The sequence below is a fragment of the Phoenix dactylifera genome, unplaced genomic scaffold, assembly GCF_009389715.1.
Source record: "Phoenix dactylifera cultivar Barhee BC4 unplaced genomic scaffold, palm_55x_up_171113_PBpolish2nd_filt_p 001364F, whole genome shotgun sequence".
Classification (NCBI taxonomy): Eukaryota; Viridiplantae; Streptophyta; class Magnoliopsida; order Arecales; family Arecaceae; genus Phoenix; species Phoenix dactylifera.
The window spans coordinates 85977-108988 of NW_024068688.1; the positions used below are offsets into that span (position 1 = coordinate 85977).

At 39.5% G+C, this 23012-nt stretch overlaps 3 protein-coding genes across 8 annotated transcripts; 2 read left to right on the forward strand and 1 right to left on the reverse strand.

The window, feature by feature from the left end:
• The first annotated feature begins 1835 nt into the window (after positions 1-1835).
• Positions 1836-7803, forward strand: LOC103701606 (cinnamoyl-CoA reductase 1). Of its 2 annotated transcripts, XM_026802432.2 has the most exons (5): positions 1836-2500; positions 4634-4708; positions 5247-5409; positions 5495-5681; positions 7480-7803. In XM_026802432.2, the coding sequence occupies exons 1-5, from the start codon at positions 1865-1867 to the stop codon at positions 7640-7642; spliced, it is 1224 nt and encodes a 407-aa protein (XP_026658233.2). In that variant the 5' UTR covers positions 1836-1864; the 3' UTR covers positions 7643-7803. The 2 variants fall into 2 exon arrangements, with proteins under 2 accessions (XP_026658233.2, XP_008781962.3); XM_008783740.4 differs by lacking the exon at positions 4634-4708 and having other exon boundaries at positions 1843-2500.
• Positions 7804-8127: 324 nt separating this feature from the next.
• Positions 8128-18703, forward strand: LOC120103799 (START domain-containing protein 10-like). 4 transcript variants are annotated; one of them, XM_039122096.1, is made up of 5 exons: positions 8128-8640; positions 8740-8992; positions 9849-10007; positions 10107-10253; positions 18174-18703. In XM_039122096.1, the coding sequence occupies exons 1-5, from the start codon at positions 8597-8599 to the stop codon at positions 18195-18197; spliced, it is 627 nt and encodes a 208-aa protein (XP_038978024.1). In that variant the 5' UTR covers positions 8128-8596; the 3' UTR covers positions 18198-18703. The 4 variants fall into 4 exon arrangements, with proteins under 4 accessions (XP_038978024.1, XP_017696969.2, XP_038978025.1 ...); XM_017841480.3 differs by lacking the exon at positions 18174-18703 and adding an exon at positions 12745-13538; XM_039122097.1 differs by lacking the exon at positions 18174-18703 and adding an exon at positions 12181-12482.
• On the reverse strand, positions 12834-19433 carry LOC120103858 (E3 ubiquitin-protein ligase CHIP-like). Of its 2 annotated transcripts, XR_005509830.1 has the most exons (9): positions 19206-19433; positions 16668-16735; positions 16506-16569; positions 15648-15719; positions 14317-14450; positions 14041-14194; positions 13852-13962; positions 13552-13761; positions 12834-12933 (listed from the first exon to the last, which is right to left on the reverse strand). XR_005509830.1 is itself a non-coding variant. In XM_039122094.1 (8 exons), the coding sequence occupies exons 1-8, from the start codon at positions 19320-19322 to the stop codon at positions 13636-13638; spliced, it is 846 nt and encodes a 281-aa protein (XP_038978022.1). In that variant the 5' UTR covers positions 19323-19433; the 3' UTR covers positions 13024-13635. The 2 variants fall into 2 exon arrangements, 1 of the variants encoding a protein (XP_038978022.1); XM_039122094.1 differs by lacking the exon at positions 12834-12933 and having other exon boundaries at positions 13024-13761.
• Positions 19434-23012: the final 3579 nt, after the last annotated feature.

Below are 23012 nucleotides of genomic sequence, written 5' to 3' on the forward strand. Positions count from 1 at the left end.
CTGGTTCTCTCAAACTTTCTCGCTATGTGTGTAGACTACATCAACTCGGGGTAATGTGCATCTCAATGAAGTTGAGTGCAAGTTAAGAGCTATGTGGGAGGGATTGGTTTATGCCCACTAGTTTATGCTATTTAAGTCGACACTTCCATGATACTGTAATGATTGAAGCTTGTAGTTATATATACTTAAGGACTTTGTAAAGCAGCCATTACAAAAAAAAAAAAAAAAAATCATATATCTAATTACTAATATAAATATAATATAGATTACTAATAAGAATAAAATCTAGATACTAATCTAATAATAATAATAACTTAAGGGAGAGAACTGGATTTGGCTACATTCAATGACCACCGCTCAGATTTGCTTAAGTTTATATTGAATAATGAGGGTCCTACATTAATGATCTAGATTATTGGATATGATCTACTACCTCTAAACTACTTATACACCAAAAATTAAATAATTTTTAGACTCCTAGGCTATGATCAATATATATATATAGTTTAATTTTATTTAGATTGTCAAATTTTTTTGACCATTTGATGTATAAGATAGAAGTCTTTAAATCACATAATTTTTAATGAGTAAGTACTTTAAGATGATAGATCACATTCAATGCTCGGATTATTAATATGGGACCTCTATGTCCAATATAGATCTAACCAAATCCAAATGGAGATCCACTCAAGTATAGCCAAATCTCTCTCTCTCTCTCTCTCTCTCTCTCTCTCTCTCTCTCTCTCTCTCTATATATATATATATATCAATGTCAGGATGACTCATAGTCTAAATGCCCAGATCATTGAATAAAGTAGACTTTCTTATCAAGAGGGCCGGGCTGAGTACAAGTCGGGCTTAGCCCCATGCATAATGAAAATTATGCCAAGCCCGAGCTTGGTAGCTTCAGACGTGGGGTCGAGCCTTAGGACTTTTGGATTGCAACAATGGTAAGATAAGGAGGGGATGATATGGTGGTGGTGAGAGGGTAAGGAGGAGATCATGCGATAGCGGCAAGAGGCGGAGCAAACGATGCAATCGCGGCAAGAGGAAGCGTGGATGATGCAACAAGGAGGCATGGTGAGTTGAGGAGGGCATGGCATTAGGGATTTAAGAGTTGTAGGTTAGGGATATAATTTTGTAAGACTCTAAGGATATTTAAAAAATGTCACATATATTTTCGACTCATTTGGTTTGCGGAAAAAAAAAATTTCTTACTAAAATATTTTTTTTGGAAAGCTGATTTCTGAAAAAATGATGCATAAGAAAATAAGTTTGGCATGTTTAGTTGACCATAAAAAAGTGACACATTCCATAGTGGTTAATGTTTAGTTGAGCATCTTCTTTTCTAAAAAATTTATGTGAAATAATTATTATACCTTTAATAAAGGAAACGACCTTATTCATGTATTTTGATGACTTAAGAGTGGTTTTAGAAGAAAAAAAAAATCTAATTCCCAACCAGTGGGAACGTAGCTTTTCCATATCCTTCATGGACTTCTCTTTTCTATAAGTTTTTCTTCATTTTTTTGTTGATCACACTTTTTTCTCTCTTTTTTTCACGAAATATGCAAATCCTTTATATATAGTATCTTTATTAATTTCAATAACATGCCTGAGCTTGGCCCGTTTGAAGAATGAGCTGCCATTTCTGGCCCGATCCGGCCCAATAGGCTGGAAAAGGCAAGTCCAGATCTATCTAAAACGCGTTGGGCTCGGGTAGGGCATCCGGCTTTTGAGCAGGCCCAGAATAAAGAGCCGGCCCGGAATGATAAATCTACGTGGCATTCCATATTATTCCACGTAGGACCATCACACAAGGTCACCCGGAGAACTCGTGGGGTGGCTGACCGGAGCTTTAAAGATGCTTCGCTTTAATGGTCTCGCAATCAGCTGCGAACTCCAACCGCCTTTCATTTCCCCCCAAACGCCCCACAAAATCACCACGGAGCTCAGAGCGAGAATCGACACAATGGCAGGAACGACGGCGGCGGCGGCGGCGGCGGCGGCGGAGACGGAGGAGCGGCGTGTGTGCGTCACCGGCGGCAACGGCTTCATTGGCAGTTGGCTGGTCCGCGCCCTCCTCGAGAAGGGTTACGCCGTCACCGCCACCATCCAGCCCGGCGCCGACGCCGCCCACCTGCGCTTCCTCCCAGGCGGCGGCGGCGACCCCTCGCGTCTCCTCCTCATCCACGAGGCCGACCTCCTCGACGCCCCAGCCCTTGCCGCCGCCGTCGCCGGCTGCCGCGCCGGCGTCTTCCACGTGGCGTCCCCCTGCACCCTCGAGGACCCGGCGGACCCTCAGCGGGAGCTCGTTCTGCCGGCGGTGCAGGGGACGCTCAACGTGCTGGAGGCGGCGCGTGCGGCCGGAGTCCGGCGGGTGGTGATCACCTCCTCGATCTCCGCCATGGTTCCCAATCCCCGCTGGGCCCGGGACCATCCGGGGCGGCCGGTCGATGAGGAGTGCTGGACCGATCTCGATTACTGTAAGGCTCGCAAGGTGAGGTTTTTCTCTGTCCTCTCTTCCCTCCCAAAATTTCCAGGGTTAGGGTTTCTCTCTTGTAGAAGCCGGAGAGGCTTGTTTCTTTAATGCGCTTAATGATGTTAGTCCGGTTCCTTTGCTGGGTGTAAGTGGATAGATCTGGTCACCGCTTAAATGGGAGAAGCATAGGGTTACCAGATTTTTATAATTGATCATCGGTTGTCCACACTGACTATATTATAAACTGGCTGATCGTGCATGATTAGGTTTATTTTTTTCTCGAATTCTTAGTTGTCTAAGAATGACCACAAATGGCTGAAGTAATCGATAACAATTCCATATGTTAGACTGCTGTTTGAACAATTACGGCCATGGTTGCCATAGTTGATTACTTATCATTATGTTTAGATAAAATTGCTTGTGCTTGGTAATGGCTGCCGAAGTTTGATTATAGGAGGCTTGCTTTGAGGGTGGTTCTTAAAATTATATGTGACTAGTTAGATGGTTTAGTTTGCTGGTATATATGATCATGTGTGTTATGGACTATGGTGAATCATGATCTCACCATGTTTGGTAATAATTAACCATCTTTCGCCTATTTGGATGTCCAATAAGACAAGTAAGAATCCAATGCTTTTAACTTCATGATGGTGGCATTAAGTCCTTAACTATAATAAATCACAGATGACCAGATGACCATTTTTTATTTTTTGATGAAAGTTTAGACCAGATTCTGAGTGTACTTATCATGTTCGGTTTTTCAGTGGAAGATGCTTGGAATGGAGTATGCCTGAATGTAAAATTGAGACCTAGAAATTGACATTCTTGGCAAATTATGTTATAACATCCAGAGCATATTACCCAGCGAAATCTTTGCATATAATGTGCAAATAGAACTCCACAGCTTTACAACTGTACTGAAGAAGAACATCAGGGTGCTTCTGTCATGTTGTTCAAAATTTCACCTACATGTGTAAAGTTCCTCGTGTAGGATAACATGGAGATCCTACATGATTCATGAATTGGAAGGGACAGTCATCTAACACAAAGAGACTTGTTCTCATATAAATATTCTTAGCTCTGGCACCTGATTTCGAGTAGAGAGTTTTGTTCTATTCAAGAAAAAGGTAATGTATTAGCTCTATCTGTATAAAAGATTGCATGTTCCCAATCACAGTGTTAATAAACAGTTCTGGTATTAAAAACCCTTAACTAGAGAGATTGATAATTCTTAGTGTTAAAACCAAGATAATAGGTAATTTCTACTTGTAAAAAGTTAAATTATCAAAAATAAAGTACCAAATCCAGCTTAAAAGAAATGAAATTCTTCAAATGGTGTTCTCATAAAAGGAAATCATTTTAACATGTGAATACATGAATGTACTGAAATATGTACATATTACGGGGGTAGGAGGAAGGTAGATATCAAGAAAGTGATAATGAAATAACTATAAGTGGTGCTGGTAAAGAATGTCTCGCTGGTGAATCAGGAAGAAATGAAATGGTAGAGTAATAGGATACTGTTGTTTAGATAGTATGAGCTTACCTCTTCCTTTATAATAGAAAAAAAAGAAATTGATTTGAAACCATGTTTATAAGTAAGAGAGACAAAAATACGTTCACCAAGCATGTTAAGAAAAACTAACATGTTCAAGCGCATTTTTATTTAGAAGAATTATATTTTTCTTGAGAGAAATACATGTTTCTTAATAATTCTTCTCAAAACCAAAAACTAGACAAAACAGCAATACATATATCACAATTTTTTTAAGATGATAATGCTTTAATTTGGGAGAACAAAATATTTGCAAGATGGCAACAGCTAGAGACCCTAATCTTATTAATATGATGGCTAGGCTTGATGTCAGCAATAAGGAATGCAGAACCAAGATTTCAATGATGTCTATATCCCCAAATAATGGAACCCCACTGAACCTTTTATTTTCTGTCGTAATGGAAATAATATCCATTATTAGCAAATATAACAGGAAATAAAGGACAAAAATGTGAAAAAAGTATTTTCTGCTCAAATCATTGTTCACCAAATAAAAAAAATATTTACATTTCGTGTGCAGGTTTAATTTAAAAATGCATTATTTTGCTGAACAGTGAAAATTGAAATTGATAATTGGTACCACTGCGATGGACTAGGTATGTATGTCCGGTGTTGTGGATCTATCACACGGACTCTCTTTTATCTGGTACAGTACTGCCGGGGAGGACCAGGTCTGTAATCCTTGCTGCCAAAAGATGATCCAACCTTTAGGATAAAAACAAAACTGGAGAGACACTGCATGCTATAAGTTCTAGTTTTCATCAACTTTACATTTGTGTCTTAGGATATTTAGAGGAATTTCGGGATGATTTTAATTTTTACATGCATCTCTATTAAAATTGTGGTGATTTATCTTTAGAACTCTAGTTTCATCATCTATATAGAATTCCAAAAATGTTAGAGGTATGATCTTGCTAAGACATATTTCTAATTCTGTTATTACTAACAGGAAGAAATATATTTAGAGTCTTAGATGTGCCAATCCCGTAAAAGACCAAGAAATCTAATCATGCTCAAAATGATCAATGATCAATTCCTACAATCTTCAAATACGCTTATCTATGATTTTTATTGAATTTATTGTCACTAGTTCTAGCACGTTGTGTTCAAGCAAATATGAAATTTGAAAACTCCATAATCATGATGTTAATGTTCTTCCCTCAAATTTAGGTACTATTTTTATACTGGTTAAATTGATTTTTCCCCTAGAAATGGTACCCAGTGTCCAAGACGATGGCAGAGAAAGCAGCTTGGGAATACGCAGAAAAGCACAAGTTGGATGTAGTGACCATCAACCCATCCACATGCCTTGGTCCCCTCTTGCAGCCTGGTCTCAATGCCAGCTCCGCTGTCCTCCAACAACTCTTACAAGGTTCACATAATTAACATTTAAATTATAACTCTTTGTTTTTGTTACATGCATACGTACATTGTGATCATGTTATTTTGTTAAACAGGATCAAAAGACACTCATGAGTATCACTGGCTGGGCTGTGTGCATGTGTGTGATGTTGCTGCTGCTCAGGTCTTGCTCTTAGAGACGCCTAATGCATCTGGGAGGTACCTATGCACAAATGGAATATATCAGTTCAAGGACTTTGCCGAAACTGTCGCTAAGCTTTGCCCTGGGTACAACGTAGAAAGGTAACTAGCTTTGACTAGCTTGTCTTTCTTAAACCACAGTATCTTCCATTGATGTAGTAGGTATTAGAAAATATGAAAAAGGTCAAATTATAGTATTCTAATGCAGGAGGATTGCAAAACCTCACTTGCTACTCGATTCTAATGGAGTGTAGTTCCTAATTTGTGTTTTAAAATTATTAAATAGATCTGCATCATTATAGTAGTACACAATTTTTATCTGAAAATAGCACATTTGTAGTCATGATTATCGTTATTGCATGGGGCAAATAAATCTTACCCTGCTTTAATTCCTTTCTCTGATTTTTTTTTTTTTAACAAAAGGCTTATCATGGTCTTGTAGCAGCCAGCCTGGAGCTGCTAATAATAAGCTACAGTAGTGCAGCAGTAATCCTAGGGGAGTTGTGAAAATGGAGAGATGGTATTCTTTTCCTCTGTCAGAACATTCTGGTCTGACAGGAACTTTCCAGTAAGAAGATTGTAATCTTATGCAAGATTGGGGATCATTTTTAAATTGCAATATGCTTAAAGATTCATGTGAAGACACCTTAGTTAGTTTGGAATGAGGACTTGGATAGCTTTGGCCGGTATAAGTACAAGGTCCAGTTATCCATTTCCACCCGTCAAGACATTGGCTTGAACCCTCCAATGGCAAGGAACGGTAATATTGCTCTATTATGATCTGAGTGCAGCAGAGTTGAAATATGGAAATACCCTCTCCACATGCAAGGGTAAGATTACTTACATCTAACTCTCCTCAGACCTGCAGTAGCAGGGCCTCATGCACTGGGATGCCTCAACAGTGGCATGCAAAAAATTCTGCTTATCATATCTGTTGTCCCCTTGCCCCTTTATGATTGTCCATGTTTTTAGCCAGAATGGTGGGCATCCATTCTGAACTTTGGCTAGTTCTCGGGGTTAAGGAAAGCAAGTGACAGATAAGGGTGACATTCTTCTTTGATGGGGCCACAGTTAGTTATATCTGAGAGAATAAAGACATCTATGTTTTGCTTAGATATTGCTCATGGTCCACAAGCTTCTTTTTATCCATTTATTGTCTATTTTTTGAGGATGACCATATGCTTTGATCGCAGATGTCATTTTGAAGTAAAATTTCTTCTTTGTTGCATAATGAGATCTCACTGTTACACTTCAACATGTTTCCACTTATCTTGCCTAGTCAGTTAAGTACTAGGATTTTCAGCCTTGACCTTAGAGAGTGAAATCCTTCTGATCTTGTCCCAAGTTATTGGTTTTTCCTTCTATTTTTCTGCTTTTATAAATCCAAAATGAGAAGTTGCAGCGATAAGAGCAACAGCAGCTGACATTACTTTAATTAGATCTCACATTGAAATTTTACCCACATTGATGTTGAGGATGATACGCATCATTTATCATCTCTTATATAATTATATGTTATGCATCCTGCACTGGCATGTAATTGCCTCTGTTCCGTCTTTCGTGCTAATACTTTATCAAGATTTCTTGTTGTACTCTTTTTTAATGATCAGTCAAGATCTTAAATTGATCCTGATGTTTGTTTTTGCCCCTACAATTTGCTTTCGAGGCAACTGCATCCACCCTATCTGGCAACTTACGCACTTGAACTTGGCCTCATGTTTTATCTAAGAGCCATCTTGTCCTGTCCACAGTGCAATGTATGCAGCCTCTAAGATATTTTCTGGATTGTTTACCCTTCCATGCTTCAGCTAATTTTATACTTTCCACTCAGGAAGCATTGCTATCAGTTTGCATTATTTAGAAGATCTTTGTGTCAGTTGTTAACACCGATGTTAAACAGTTTTACTGAAGAAACTCAACCGGGACTTGTGGCATGCAAAGATGCAGCAAAGAAGCTGATTGATCTTGGCCTGGTCTTCAGGCCAAGAGAAGAAGCAATCAAGGACGCCGAGGCAAGCCTGAACGCGAAGGGCTTCCTGGGTCAGCATCAGCTACAAATTTAATACGAGTAATCTCTATATTAAGATTGAGATTCACTATGTTTATCGGCTAATAAATCTTGTAATTATCCAATAAAGTCCTTTTCTTTGTGATATGTTTCGATCATGTCTCTAACCTCTATGTAAGAATCTGATACCTTCTCAATAACTTCTTTTCCACTGAACAGTGCTATCCTTTTTTCTGTGCTATGGAGATATATTCCATGTTTCATGTGCTGTAGAATGCCATAAATGTTTTATAAAGTGGGGTGGTCGCTCTATTATTGTAGATCACCAGTCCCATTAAAGCTCAATGTAATAGCTTTAGAAGTAAAAGCTTCCAAAGAGCATTGAACTTGGCATCCACTTTCTGGCTATCCTTTTACCAATCACTTCCCCACAAGAAACCACATTTTAAAAGAAATGCATGGTAGATCCCACCCATCATCAAAATCCTCCAACATATTTTTAAGTGATGGGGTATTGGATATGGGTGAGTAGTGAAGGAAACACGCACTGACATGGGTGGATGAGCTGTGGGGCCCGATGATTGTGGGTCCCTGCTGACATGGCAGCATCAGAAGCCACTATGTGCTAGGGTCATATGCCTGTTCTGAGGTGGCTTTGTGCCCCTCAAAGCAGGCAAACGTCTAAAAAAAACATGAGCTATGCCCCTTTGGCATGGCTCTCAGTTCATCCTCCTGCTCTCCATCCCATTCTTTTCTTCCGGTTCTCATCAACACCATGTGCTTCAACTCCCCCACCCTTTGCCCTCCTCTTCTTTAAAGAAAAGAATCTTGCTTTACTGTGTGAGTGAGAGAGAGCACATGCAAGTCCAATCATGGAGGTTCTTCTACTGGCATTGCATGTGACTCAATCACTGCAAGCCACTCCCACCCCCTTCTTTGCCTCCACCTCTTCCCTTTCAAATTCCCCATATATCAACCACTCTCTTAACCCTCTTAAACCAATGACACAATGAGCACTTCCTCAGCTACTACGACTGCAACTTCTCGCTCTTGGTAACAATCTAGAACTCTTTCCTTATGAGATGTACTGTTCCTTTCTACTCCATATCTTGCATTTCTCTTCTCCTTTATTGCTACTTGCTTTGTTTGAAGGTCTGTTAGTGAGGATTCATTGAGAAGGTATGTATCGTACGCAAGCGAGAGCTGCATTCAGGAGCTGCTATCTGCATCAGACTCAAGCCGGGCCGAAGGTGGTGATGGATGGAAAGTGTTGGCATTTGAAAATGGTGTTGAGATATCGAAGCGGTGCTCAGGCTCACCGCATGTCTTCCGTGGCAGGTGGCTGCTCCGTTCAGTCTCGCCGCAGCAGTTCATCACCGTCGCCACTGCTATTGACGCTGCTAAGGTGATTCAAACACTTGGTTGTGTTTTCTAATGCTTTTTATGAAGGCTTAATTACTGAAAAAATTCTGTAGTTAAGCATGTTTTTTGATTTTAACATATCGTTCCAATTTTTGCAATTGAGTATGGGTAGATTATAAAGTGTTGCAATGTTGGCATGTCATCAACCAGCATATAATTTTGCCATTAAAGTACTTCCACAGAAATGACATAGAAAATAACAATAATAAGATGAAAATGATGTAGAATAAACCAAGTTAAATTGGAAATGAAAGGCTTTTCTCCACTGTCTTCCTTCTACCCAAACCCTTCCCCTCCTCCTCGTCCATCCCCTCCCAACTCCCTCTACCTCCGCCTTCCCCTTCCTTTAACTCCCTTTCCATCTCCCCCTCCCTATATATATATATATATATATATATATATATCTGTATCTTCCATTGCATGTTTCTGACCGTTTCCTCCTTTAATTTTTCTTTACTCTTTTTTTAAGCTGCCTCCACTTTTTTATTGATTCCAAAATTATACTTTGCTAAATGCCAAAACTATCTCCTTGTTTACCATATTACCATTTAGAATCATCACTAGCATCCTGCTTCCAGTCATTGAGACATACAGTAGTTTAAAAAAACGGCATAAATATTCATGTTATGTTTAGTTGTTAGACTCAAATGAAGAATGGTTTGATATTTCAAGTCAAACATGCTTGTTATATTCATACCTTTTTCTTTTTGTTACTTTCATAACTGCATTCTAAAATCCTAACTTATCAGTAGAGAAATTCATCTAAAACATATTTATTCATCCAAGGTGGCATTGCTTGGAGCATTTATATTAACATAACGTCTATATTTCTGCACCAGCAATGGGATCCCGATCTAGTGGAAGCCAAATATATAAAGGACCTTAACGATAATCTCAGCATTATTCGCCTAAGGTTTGGTGATGCCTCGAAACCACTCTTCAAGAACAGAGAATTTATAGTTTACGAGCGACGGGAGACAATGGATGATGGAACTCTTGTAAGTACACTCTTAAAACTTCCCAATGCCAAAACCAATGTTCTTTCTTATTGCCTTGCTCCATGTAAGTAAATAAGAAACCAGTTGGTTTTGGTTTAGGTGGTTGCTGTGGCATCTCTACCGAAGGAGCTCGCTGCAGGATTGCAGCCTAAGAAGAATAATTCCATTAGAGGGCTATTGCTGCAGTCTGGATGGGTGGTTGAGAAGCTTGAGGATGACTCCTGCATGGTGACTTACGTCGTTCAGGTAACAATATTTTTTATAGCGTTTCTCATGCAATGAAGTGTTTTCTAAGAAACCGATTGAGTTAACAAAACTGATGTAAAAGGCTTGAAATAGGAAACATCCAAAAATACAATACAAACTATTGGTAAGCAAGAAATAAGCATATCCATTTTACTCTGCTAGCACCTGTATTATCTGTCAGGGTCTCATACATATGGTAGTAGGGAGAGAGTAACATGGAGGTTACTTCGCATATAATATTCGTATATAATACATGTGCCGATGGTTATTTATTTGTTTTTTTATTTGTTTATAAAGTGTAGTTTCCAATTTTCCTAAAATTAAGCAGTATTTTTTTGTATTTTGCAATCTTTCCTGTTCAAAATTGCTTTCTGCATACACAAGCATGCACATGTGCGCACACATGCATAATCCATAGTAATAACTACATTCATTCATGGATTTATGCACAATGCATTTGTATGTGCGTGCACACATATATTCGCCGTATACACGGAAACACACACACACAAACACAAACACAAAGCCCAACCTATCTTGGTCAAATTTGGGAATTAGAATTTTGAATAGAACCCCACAAGTTAAAACAGGTCTATAATTTAGATCTATCAGGTTAAACTTGGGTGCAATCCCACTGGGCCTCTTCTGCATGGATAGAAATATGTTAGTGAGAATTATACTCTCACTTTTAAATGTCATGTAACATGTTTAACCTTGCAAACAACATATATGACATATTATGACAAAATTATGCATTTTGCTGTTAGGATATGTGGGTGGTTTAGAAAATTTGCAGCATTTGATATTCCCCTAGGTCAATCTACTTGGTCAGTTGGATCGCAAAATCTGCATCACAAATAGGGTTAGACTCGTCGTCGAGGTTGGCCCTGTTGAATTTTATTTGGCTGGACTGTATTCCAAGTAGTGTAAGTTTTAGGTACTTAGATGTCTTTGGATCGGGCCTGGTCTCTGTGAAACCATTCATTGGTCAGGTCCAGGACAGACCTGACTCCAGCTGCAATATCTAGTCATATTTCCACTTTCATCTCAAGTTTCATTTTGTTCATATTATCATGACTGCCGTGCGATGTTGATGAGGAGCTGCTTCTCCTCCTAGTTTGTGGAGAAAGAAGTCTCATCTTTTTTATTTTTCGGTTGTTGTTATGTTGCAGTTAGATCCGGCTGGATGGTTGCCCAAATGTTTTGTAAACAGACTCAACACGAAGCTGGTTATGATCATCGAAAATCTTAAAAAATTAGTTCAAACATGTCCTATGAATGGTGCGATGTGATTACGTTACTAGAGAAGAAAAAAGGTGCAACGATCATATATGTGTAACTAAATATACATATAAGATGGTAATGAAAACAGCTTATTTCTTCGTCTCATACTCGTATTTTACCCTTTTTTATTATCCAAGAAATGAATCAGTGATATACAGAGGTTATTCTGGAAACGAATTCTCATCCTCAGCTGTTATCTAAAATGTACTTTTCGTATAAGATGATAACTGTAGAAGCACCCTTGAAGCCATTACAATGGCCTTTTTTTATTAAAAATCCTTTTTCGGACAATGTATGTCAACAGCAAAAGACCAGATCAGTTGCGGTCTAGGGCAACTGACTCTAGGAAAATTATATCACCAACTACTGTAACTCCTAGTTAATGACACTTTAAAACGATCATACTTTAATTCTTTTCTTTTTCAAAATAAAAACTCTCACTTTCAAATAAATGTAAATTCAGTCGATTTTCAGATGAATCAGTGATAAATTTATAGACCTATCTCATCCTCAGCTGATTTGCAGTCTAATTGCATCTCATTATCCTAATACAGTTGATTGTCTCAACAAGTCTCAATAAACTGTCATCAATATATGTAACTCAATCATTGCAGCTAATTTGTCCTTCTCATGAGCGTTCCAGATTCAGAGTTGAATTCACACAAGGAGGTTGGCATCGCCATCTGCAACCTCTTCTTCCAAAAAGTGAAAACAGTTTAAAATACCAATAATCACAATGATTTGGTACCAATACAAGGAATCCTCTTGGTACCTGGACAGCAAAACAGAGGTGATTTATTATTTATTTATATGATACCGATGTAGGGGGAATACCAATACCAGTATCTTACTAGTGCGATCCAAGTGACCAGTATGGACTAGCGGGCACCAATATTTAAATCCTTGAATGAGCATATGATGATGAAGAATACACCATTTCAATCACATATGTGAATGAAGAGCAGTTTTTTTATGCATTCTAGATCCTGTTGAGATAGGCCTTTAAGATTCATCCTCCTTAATTATCCAATCCACATACCCATCCATATTGCAAGTTTATAAAGGATATGTTTGCATGATTATTGTCAATGATCCGCTGCACGCTTATTGTCCTATGGTATCAAATATCCATAGTCCATGTCTCTCTTTCCCTAAACCAACCAAACCCTAGTTCCTCAGATATCTCAACTAGGTTCTGATATTTCAGGAAACTACCTTGGTTGTTGGTCCTACAATGCCTTCTTGAAGTTGTTGATTTTGGATGCCTGTAATTCCAATATCATTCTGCAGTACCGTGGTGCTCAAATGCAAAGGCTGGAGATGATGGAGAGCAGAGTAAACTTCAACATTCTTATCCCAACTCATACTGCCTGAGAACTTTGTCTTGCTGCAAACCCTACAATCAAAAATTTGCATGTCAGAAAAATCACCTATTACATGAACAATGCAGGAAATAAGACACGGACACCTTGTTACCTTACCTTTTCAAAATTATGCTCAACTTTCTTAGAGTGAAGAGTCATGGAAACCTTATTTTGCTTAAAAAGAAAAGAAAGAAAAAAAAAGGAAAGAGGGGGGGAGGCATGGGGGTGTTTACATAGGCCCAGAAGATAATACCTTTACAACTAGTCCATTGAAACAATAAACAAAACATGTTCCAGTCCCACACTGCATATTCAAGACAATTTGAATGTTGGCATGCATATTCTGAAAAGGAATTTGGATTCCTTGTTGCACATTCCAGGCTGATTTTCCATTATTCTAAGATAACAGAATTCACTGAATTGGAAAGTGAAAAAGAAATTCCATCAATACAAACCACCCTTGGGCAACCTTTGCCACTGGCTGAATCAGTTTGCGTATTTTGATAAAATACTACAGACGAGTTTCCCAGACCACTACAACAATCAGACTCTATGCCAGAAACTAATAAATCTTTATACAACCAATCTCAGGAAATAAAGCTTTTCAATATAACGGTGGAAGGAATAATACAGAAAATAAAACACCTCACCACTGCTGAAGCCAATGATGGCATCAATAATACAAAAGGGATAAAATGATGTATATCAGTTTGGCTTGACAGCTCCAGACTGCATCAGCTCATCTTATAAGCCCAACCATGCTCATTCAGATACACTTGCACAGCTTGCTTGATGGCCAGATTTGGTACCAACTGGTGTTGATCGAGTGGTTCCCTTGTAACTGGGTCAAACTTGCCCACCTACAGTCGAGGCTTTGATGCATAAATATGCGGAAGGCAATAACATAAAAGTTAGACAATGGCAAATCTACAACAAGAAAAATGAAACACCTGATTAAGATGTTCAAGCAGCACTGCCTTTTCATAGGTAACACCACTTGGAGTGATAACAGGATCCCGGAAGATATCAAGTGTAATCTTACAGCACAGGTAGTCAGGCACCTATAATATCAAGTATAGAAAATATTACTGGTCCAACGGATGATACATATGTAGGGATCATAAGAGTGAGTTTCTCACTTGTGTCAGTGTGTCAGCTTGTGCAGCTTTCCTAAAGATCGCCTGCAGGAATTCAAGTTGTACAGAGTGATCATGTGCAGCATCTTTAGAGGCATGTTCAGCTCGGGAATCATCAAGAAAGTGATACTCTGCCAAAGCTTTCTCACAGGTTTCCCTGATTTGTCAGTGCACGTTTTGGTGAGACTAAGTCTATAATAGGTCTTGATGCCTGTATTGCTTCATAAATTAAAGATAAGAAATGGAAATGGAAACAACCAATGATAAGATGTCACCTACTTCAAGTTTTGCAGCCTCCATGCACGCTTGCTGGATGAATGTTCCCATTCCATGTATTTGGCTTTGGCAAGAGACTGCCAAATCTCCTCCACCATACAGCCCACAGGGTTTGTCCCTCTCCCAAGATCAAAAGCCTGTTTTAGGGGGTATAGGGACAAGTTAATTAAGATTCAAGAGTAGCTCAAAGATGACTAAAATATGATGCCACAGAACGCATTAAAGTTAAAACTAGGATGACACAACATGATTCGAACAAAACTAAACCCAATAGGACTTTGTGGATGGATATGCTGTCTCGAGATTGATAATTGGTCAATTTTAATGCAAAAAGATCAGAGTTTTAGTGTGATTTTACATTGGCATGACCCAAAAGGATTACAGTTTTTTTATCCTACAACTACAAATCCCATATCACAGAGCAGTAGTGACTATTAACTTTAATCAGCCCATCTAGCATCTCACCAGCCACTTCTCCAAGTGACAATAGAAAAGGTCTCCACTAAAGTCCAATGGTAAATACGAGGTTGTTTTTTTTATAAAAAAAAGTAATTATTTAATGCAATGTTCGCCGAACTGGTATCGAGACCCATACCGGTCGGCGTCCGGTACGGATCAAAACTGGTTCGAACCGGATGGAACCGTCCGATTCCGTCTGATTCTGGCTGGTTCCAGCCAGAGCCAATCAGGTTTCTAGAACTGACCCGGTCGGAGACCCAGTCGGCTCGGTTCGGCTTTTCTTGATTTAATGTGATCAAGTGTGAAGCATGGTAACAATACAATAATACACTAATACACTAATACTAATACAAATACACAATACAATAAATTGATCAACAAAATACAAATACACTAATATGGCATATCCTGTTTTTTTTTTAAAGGAATGAAACTAGAGGAAGGACAATGAGTAATATATATAATATATCTAATAACTGGTAATACATTATAAATATAATTTTTTCAGTTTCTTACTACAGTTATAGGTTTCTCCACTTATTTCAGAAAGGTGCTCTTTCTTGTCATATGTGATATCATTTTCAAAAGGAGTAAGAATATGCAGCATGCATTAAATCAGTATTCAATATCTGTAAGATATAGACAATGCTATTCTAACGTAACATCGTTGCTTCAAATGATATCAATTATCACAGGTACATGAAGGACAAAAAAAAAAAAAAAAAAAAGCTTACAGAACCTTAGACACAAAGCCAACTTGATTGTCTGAGCCATGCAAAAGAAGAAAAAAAAATATTATGAACTTGACTCAAGAAATGTGATATAAATGTAGAATGGAGAGAGGATGGACTACAGTGGTTATTACAAGTACTAACCTTCTCCAATTCTTTGATTCCCCCAACATATTCTCGCCTTTCCAGTAATGCAAGGCCTAGCATATAGTGAGCCTTCAAATGTAACAGAGAAATTATGGTCAGTTATGTACACAAGGTGTAGCAAATCTTTTAAACAAATCAGGACATAAATATGGAAAAGAAATTGCAGCAGCATCCAAGAAACAACATTCTATCATATTCATTAAATTGGAAATCAAAAATATAGGTGACCACGAGTTGTGGTTCAATGGTTGTCAAAAGGACATGGCAGATGCTACATCGCAATATTTGCCACAGATGAGGCACAAAAAAAGGGAACAAGGAGGAACTATAGCTCATCCAGAGATTTGGATCCGACCATAATATGATATAATAATATTAAAACATATGAAAGTTACAGAACCGTACTGACTTATGATAGGCAAAGTTACATTATTACTATATTATTTTAATATTTCGAGATTTTAGCAATTTTCTTGTACATCTTCATTTGATTAAAGTGCAAGTAACAGAATGGTTCTGCTTGGTTAGGACCGGTATGGACCCGTTCGGGACCGTTCGGCTTGTATACCAAACCAAATCTTAGTACCATACTAGTACCTTAACTTTGCAACAAGGTAGGGTCGATACGGGGTGGTACAGGTTGGTACAACAGGCCTTAACAGATCCAATTTACATTTGAGCAAAATAGGTAATGACTGAGCACAATTACAGCTAGTAGGGCGCCAATCAATTGGGAACACTCAGACCATTGCAAAAATAAATAAATAAATAAATAATCAGGACCTGGAATCCACCTTTAAAACAAAAATTTAGCTTATCAACTAACATGCATATAAATAGTGAGGTTGCACCTACCTTAACAGAATCCTTGTCAAGCTCGAGAGCTTTTCTGCAATCCTCTTCAACTTTTGTCCACTCTCTACCAACGCAACAGGCAACATAATGCAAAACCCATCAAAATAATGAATAGAAATTATCGAAAAAGAAGAACAAGATATATATATTGCTTTTACAGACTTCCGCTTCTGATAGCAGAGTGCCCGGTTTGTCCGATACACCACAATGTTTGGGCACAAAGTAATTGCCTGAAAACCCAAATAATTGAATGAAGAAACAAAGAGATACCAAAGAAATAAAAGAGGTTAGTAGGAATAAAGAAAGACAGAACCTTAGAAGGACTTTAGAAGAAGCAACATCAAGAACCCCAAGTGGGGAGAAAAATCGTATAGTAATAATCAAGACCAAGGTATCAGAAAGAAAAATGTGATTTGAGTTATAACCTAACAAGAATTCAAGGATTTGACTCCATTTGAGTTGGAGAGCGAACCAAGACATTTTGAATCAAATCAAAAGACCATAGTCAATTAAGAAACTAATCATTAGAATTTTAGAAGATGAAAGGAAAGAAGTGACCAAGGTTAACAGATTCCTCTGTGTTGGCGAAGATGACGGCTTCAATGCATTCTTTCTTGAAGAAGGCATTACCATCAAGCCTCTGAAGCTTAGCTTTCTCGATGGCACAGCACCAATGCCATCACCCTCCCCACCTTCTCTTCTCTCTTCCACTTTCTTTCTATGTATCTTGTTTAAATAACGAATTGATAAGACATTCGTAAGGTTTTTTTTGTTTCATGAGATTGTTAGAATAATTTGAATTATTACGTTAAATTAGCATTATTGTTGCTGTACCACTGCCTGAATTTTTGATGGGCTCGTTTGGTTCGCGGGAAGCATTTTCCTTCCTAGGAATATGATTCCTGGGAAACAAATTCCTAGGAAGAGGATGCCTAGGAAAGTATTTTTGGCATGTTTGGTTGACCATGGGAAAGTGACAAATTTCCAAGGTGCTTATGTTTGGTTGGCCATCCACTTTCCTAGGAAAGTTATATATAATTCCTATTATGCCCTTAATAAAAATTAGATTTTTAATGCCTCTTTAATGCTTCTTTAATGCTGAAGGGACTTTTTGGGAAAAAGTAAAAATGGAGTGATTCCCGCCTCATGGGAAAGTAACTTTCCCATGTTTCTCATGGGAAAGACTTTCCCATGAAATGTGGGAATCACATTCCCATGGGAATATAACTTTTCCTTCTCTCTCCTTTGAAAACTCCAACCAAACAAGAGGCATCTCATTACTTTCCCGTTGACCACACTTTCCCCCCTTCTTTTCCCGCGAACCAAACGAGCCCGATATGTTAAATGTATTTAAAAAGGGTAGGTGTTGCATGGGATAAAACCCAAGGAATGTGCGGTTGTCTGCAACCTACCTGGCTCGTGCAATTAGATGGAGACATGACAATGATCATGCATACATGATATTTATAGAAAATCACTAAATTTCTAGATATTTATATATAAGTTATAAAAACAGAGGATGCAGACAACTAAATTTGTACATGCAATACGATGAACTTTCTTGTCTCTAGTCACTTTTCAAATAAATACTTTCATGTTTCAATCATTCATTCATTCAAGCACTATTAATTATCCTTATTGTCATTTACCTTTTCTTTTCAACTGCAGCTTTTCCTTCATTTCCTTATTTAGAAGAAGCCTTGCAGCTTGCCCATGTTTCCGGAGACTCCAAGGGAAGGTTCATGAACTTTTGAGTACTCATAGGGAGATTTGAAGGAAAGATTGCTTATCCAACAAAACATTAATGCTAATTATAACTAGTAAACTAAAGCCAGAAGAAACCAAGTTGGCTGCCCCAATCCCAATCCCTCCAGCAATCTAGACTTGCCTATCCCCATCTAGAATCATAGCATCGACTATTGATTAGTTGGCAGATGAATGGAATTGTCTAGGTAGTGCAACTTCTATTACTACAGGCACAAAACAAGAAACAAGGTTTGAGATCATAAAAACTTTAAAAGGTGAAGTGTTAACTAGCCTGATGGGGAACAGTTACATCTCTGCAACGAAATATCAATGAAATAAAACAGGGAACAAATAAACATCGAAACTTTGAAGGAAAACGAGATCAAGAACTCGATTTGGAAAGAAACATAGAATCTGGATGCTCGAGGCCATGATTTGAATCGTCGCCAGCCATGAAACGAAGGGATTGACTCCCTTCGACTTGACCCAAGGCCATCGAAATCGAATCAAAAGGCCGTTCAAGAGGAACCAAGAACTGGGTCATTGAAAACTGGAAGAGAGAAGTAAAGAAGCGGTTGGGGAATTGATGGACAATCTTGATGCTCGAGACTGTGATTTGAATCGTCACCTGCCAAGAAACAAAGGGATCGACTCCCTTTGACTTGACCCAAGGCCATCGAAATCGAATCAAAAGGCCGTTCGAGAGGAACCAAGAACTGGATCATTGAAAGCTGGAAGAGAGAAGGAAGAAGCGGTTGGGAATTGAGGGACAATCTTGATGCTCGAGACCGTGATTTGAATCGTCACCTGCCAAGAAACAAAGGGGTTGACTCCCTTTGACTTGACCCAAGGCCATCGAAATCGCATCAAAAGGCCGTTCGAGAGGAACCAAAAACTGGATCATTGAAAACTGGAAGAGTGAAGGAAAGAAGCGGTTGGGGAATTGAGGGATACCTCGGTGTAGGCGTCGATGGCGGCGCCGATGCGTTCTTTCTTGAAGAAGGCGTTGCCGTCGAGTCTCCGGAGCTCCGCTTGCTTGGCAACGCTCGCCGGCACCGGTCTCAGCTCCATCTCCCTTCTCCCTCTTCTCCTTCTTTTTCTAATTTACTCGCCCTCTCCTCTTCTTCTTGGAGGGATAGTTGTCGAAATTTTGGGAAGTATTACCGGAACGAAGAAAAGAGGAGAGATGGAGAGAGAGAGAGAGAGAGCGGGTTAGAGAGAGAGAGAGCGTGTGGCCAAAAAGCCATTAGTTAGAGCGGGTTAGAGAGAGAGAGAGCGGGTTAGAGAGAGAGAGCGGGTGCATCAATATTCGCGTTCTCTGGGGGTCTTTGGGGTATTCTGTCGAATAGGTGAGGGTGCGTGGGGATGATCGACTCGGGAGGTGGATCGGCGGCGCCGAGAGCTGAGATGCCGAAGGGCTTAGGCCCCGGGGCTGCGGAGAAGGGTCGTTCATGGGCAGATGTGGCCAAGGGAGTGCCGCGGAGGCAATATGGGTCCTCCTATCGTCCCTCCCCACGGGTGTTGGAACTGCTGCAGAGAAGGTTTTCCGAGGTGGTGGACGTCCCGGAGGAGGAGCTGGAGGGAAGTCGTTCGGAGTGGCGGAACTCCACGATCCTGGTGAGAAGTCTTGGGAGGTATGTTCCGGCGGACTGGGTGGCGAAGAAAATCAAAAGGGTGGGGCACTTGGGATACGAGGTGGAGTGCTTCTTGTTGATGAACGGGTTCTTCGCTGTCCGATTTGAGAACGAGGTCGATCGGGAAGCTGCTATGGCGAGCGGTCCGTGGATGGTGGACGGTCAGCTTCTTGCAATGGACCGGTGGCGTCCTAACTTCATTCCGGGCGATGAGGGACTCAGCCGGGTGGTCGTTTGGCTCCGCATGCCTAGGTTGCCTTTGGATTACTGGAAGAAGGCGACCATCATGCGGATTGCTGCCTCTGCTGGTACTCCTCTGGCCTTGGATGGGGTCACAGAGCAGGGGAGGCGCTGTGGATTTGCCAGAGTGAAGGTTGCCTTGGATTGCTCAGCTCCTCTCAAACCGGGCACTTTAGTGAGGGGGTCATCGAAGGGGGTTGCGGAGGTATTTTGGCAGGATTTCATCTATGAAAACCTGCCGGCTCCCTGCTCCAGGTGCGGGCGTATTGGGCATCCGATGGCGAACTGTGCCTTTTCCATCCCGGAGGCCGAGGTGGCGGAAGAAGGGGAGATTCATGGTGATGGGATGGAGCCCCCGAGGCCGTCGGCTCAGGTGAATGGGGGTGGTGGTGAACCGGAGGATCCGCCGGTGTTCGGCCCATGGATGGTCACGGGTCATGTGCGGGCGCCGTGGGTGGCTAAGGGGTCGGCACAGAGGAAGATGACGGCCAAGCCAGGGGCTGGTCCGAGTGCGGCACCTACCTCTCCCCGTTCCGGTCTGAAGCCAGGCGTGAACAGGGTGAAAGAGTAGATGCCCTACAAGCCAATCGCAATATGTATTGTGAAGGATTTTCTTTTGATTTTCTAAATCATGTACATGACATTTAATATAAATAAAGGCATTGTGTTTCATCATATGCTGTTGATTATATTTGTGATGAACCTCTTAGATTAAGACAATGATTTTGAGGCTATGATGAGATCATACTAGTGAGACCTAAAATCTTAAAATCCTAATCTTAAATATTCCCAGTCATTGGTACATTGAGTCGAGGATCAATGTTTCCCGGAAAGACTGGCACATCTTATGTATGCTCGATGCAGAGGGTGATTGATCTCACAATCACTTGTGTGGAGACACTAATACAAAGATGTGGGTGCTCATTAGAGAAATGAGTTCACTGAATTGACCTACAAAGAGAAATCTTATGAAGTCTTACTTACATGTCAAAAGATGATTCTCTTAGTGGGAGTTGTGCAACTGATCCTTTGACCTGAGATCACCATAGTATCTTGTGCACATAAATCCATATTTTGGTTTCCACTCATTCATGACAATAAGTTATGTACGAGGTCTTCTGGATATGGTGGAATGTGTACGAAGGTTATGAGTAGGTCAACAAGGAATTAATCACTTCTAGTAAGAGAAGATCGCATCCTATTTATTCTAATCACATGATAATTCAGAAAGTCTTTGATCAAAGCACAATGAAAATTAGAAAGAGTTTCTAATATTTCATTATTCGAATTATCATTAGAAGATTGAGAAATATATGAATATAAAATTGAGTTTGACATATATTCATACTCATATATATATTCGGGATGCAGTTTGATTAAAGGATTGAATTGCACGGTAACTTGCCACTGAAGGGTATTTTTGGTATTTCTACCAAATTCCATATTTTTCGGGTAGACATGACACGTTGCTAGACGTCAATCTTGTCTTATAGGTTTGATCGAATTAAAGAGTTTAATTCGATCACCAATTAGAAAGGATTCTAATTGTTAAGTTTGGGTTCGCGCAGTTTGGACTTAAATCGATTAGAAGAGTTCTAATCAAGTTGGGTCAACTTGCACTCACACCTATTGCTGGCTAAGTATGGAACCCAATGGGTCACACACAAGAAAAACTTATTAAGGGTCTAATTGGATTAGATCATGTTTGCAAGATAGACATCCTAGCAGGTGTTGCAAACCCTTAGCTCTTGATTCGAATTGGATTCGAATCTGATTCTTAATTGATCTAATTTGATTAGATCATCTTATAATATGGGTTAGCCAAGAGTTGGCACCTAATTGGCTTGGTTTGAGTCTAATTGGATTAGATTTAATAAATCATTCAATCTAGACCGTTAGATCTTGATCTACCGTTGGATGAAGACATAATGGAGAGTTGGTTTAACCCAATTGGATTGGGTTAGAGGATGGCTATCATAATTGACCATTGGATCTTAATCCCACCATTGGATGAAGACATAATGGGTCAAGTAAATGGCGCCTTGCATTGGAGCCCTTGGATCATCATCATGAAAGATCAAGAGGTGAGGCATGATGGACATGTGATTAGCATGTGATGTTGACTTGGTCAAAATATGGCACCACATGAAAGGACATATCATTTGATACACCTCTTCACTTGATCTGCACCTCCTCTTATTTGATATGGCCCTTAGATGATGTCCTTTCATGAAAGGATGTATGGATGGGAAGCATCCCTTGGAGATGCATCCCTACACCTATTATAAATAGGCTAGCACTCCATGGGTTTCATAATTCCAACTCCACCCCACTCCTCTCTTCTTTCTTTCTTACATTAGTTTCTTTCTTTCTAGCATTGCTTCTAGTGTGTCCTAAGCCAAGACAAGGTGGTCTTCTTTAGGACAAAAGGATTAGAAGTAATTTTAGAAGGTTAAAGAAAAATAGAAAGAAAGGAAAGCAAGCCATTAGAGTTCTTTAAGAATTCTGCATTAAGGATCAAAGTCTTTGGAGCTTAAGACTTAAATCAAGTTTTCGTGTGGATCAACGTTGGAGGGTGAACACTTGGGCACCTAGTGGAAATTCTGCATATTGGATTAGCGTTAGAGGTATTCTTCTATTTCTGCATTTATATTATATTATTTGATTGCTTCCATTAAGGTGATCTTGGCTTATAAGGGTTTTATGTTAAGGAACTTTATCAAGAAATTTTTAAAATTCCTAACTTCCGCTGCGCATTATAACATGCTAAAACCCTTCAGTGGTATCAGAGCCATCCTTAATTGGTTCAATCAAATAATTATGTATGATGTATGATTATTAATTTACTATGAGATAGTAATGTCATATGCTTAGAGAAATGCTGAAA

Coding starts and splice junctions, on each gene's coding strand:
- LOC103701606 (XM_026802432.2), top strand. CDS start 1,865: ATGCTTCGCTTTAATGGTCTCGCAATCAGCTGCGAACTCCAACCGCCT. Junction 5,410..5,494: donor CCTCCAACAACTCTTACAAG/GTTCACATAATT, acceptor TTTGTTAAACAG/GATCAAAAGACACTCATGAG. Junction 5,682..7,479: donor CCTGGGTACAACGTAGAAAG/GTAACTAGCTTT, acceptor GATGTTAAACAG/TTTTACTGAAGAAACTCAAC.
- LOC120103799 (XM_039122095.1), top strand. CDS start 8,597: ATGAGCACTTCCTCAGCTACTACGACTGCAACTTCTCGCTCTTG. Junction 8,993..9,848: donor CTGCTATTGACGCTGCTAAG/GTGATTCAAACA, acceptor TTTCTGCACCAG/CAATGGGATCCCGATCTAGT. Junction 10,008..10,106: donor CAATGGATGATGGAACTCTT/GTAAGTACACTC, acceptor GTTTTGGTTTAG/GTGGTTGCTGTGGCATCTCT.
- LOC120103858 (XM_039122094.1), bottom strand. CDS start 19,322: ATGGAGCTGAGACCGGTGCCGGCGAGCGTTGCCAAGCAAGCGGAGCTC. Junction 13,963..14,040: donor AAGCTGACACACTGACACAA/GTGAGAAACTCA, acceptor TTGATATTATAG/GTGCCTGACTACCTGTGCTG. Junction 13,762..13,851: donor TGCTTGAACATCTTAATCAG/GTGTTTCATTTT, acceptor CCTCGACTGTAG/GTGGGCAAGTTTGACCCAGT.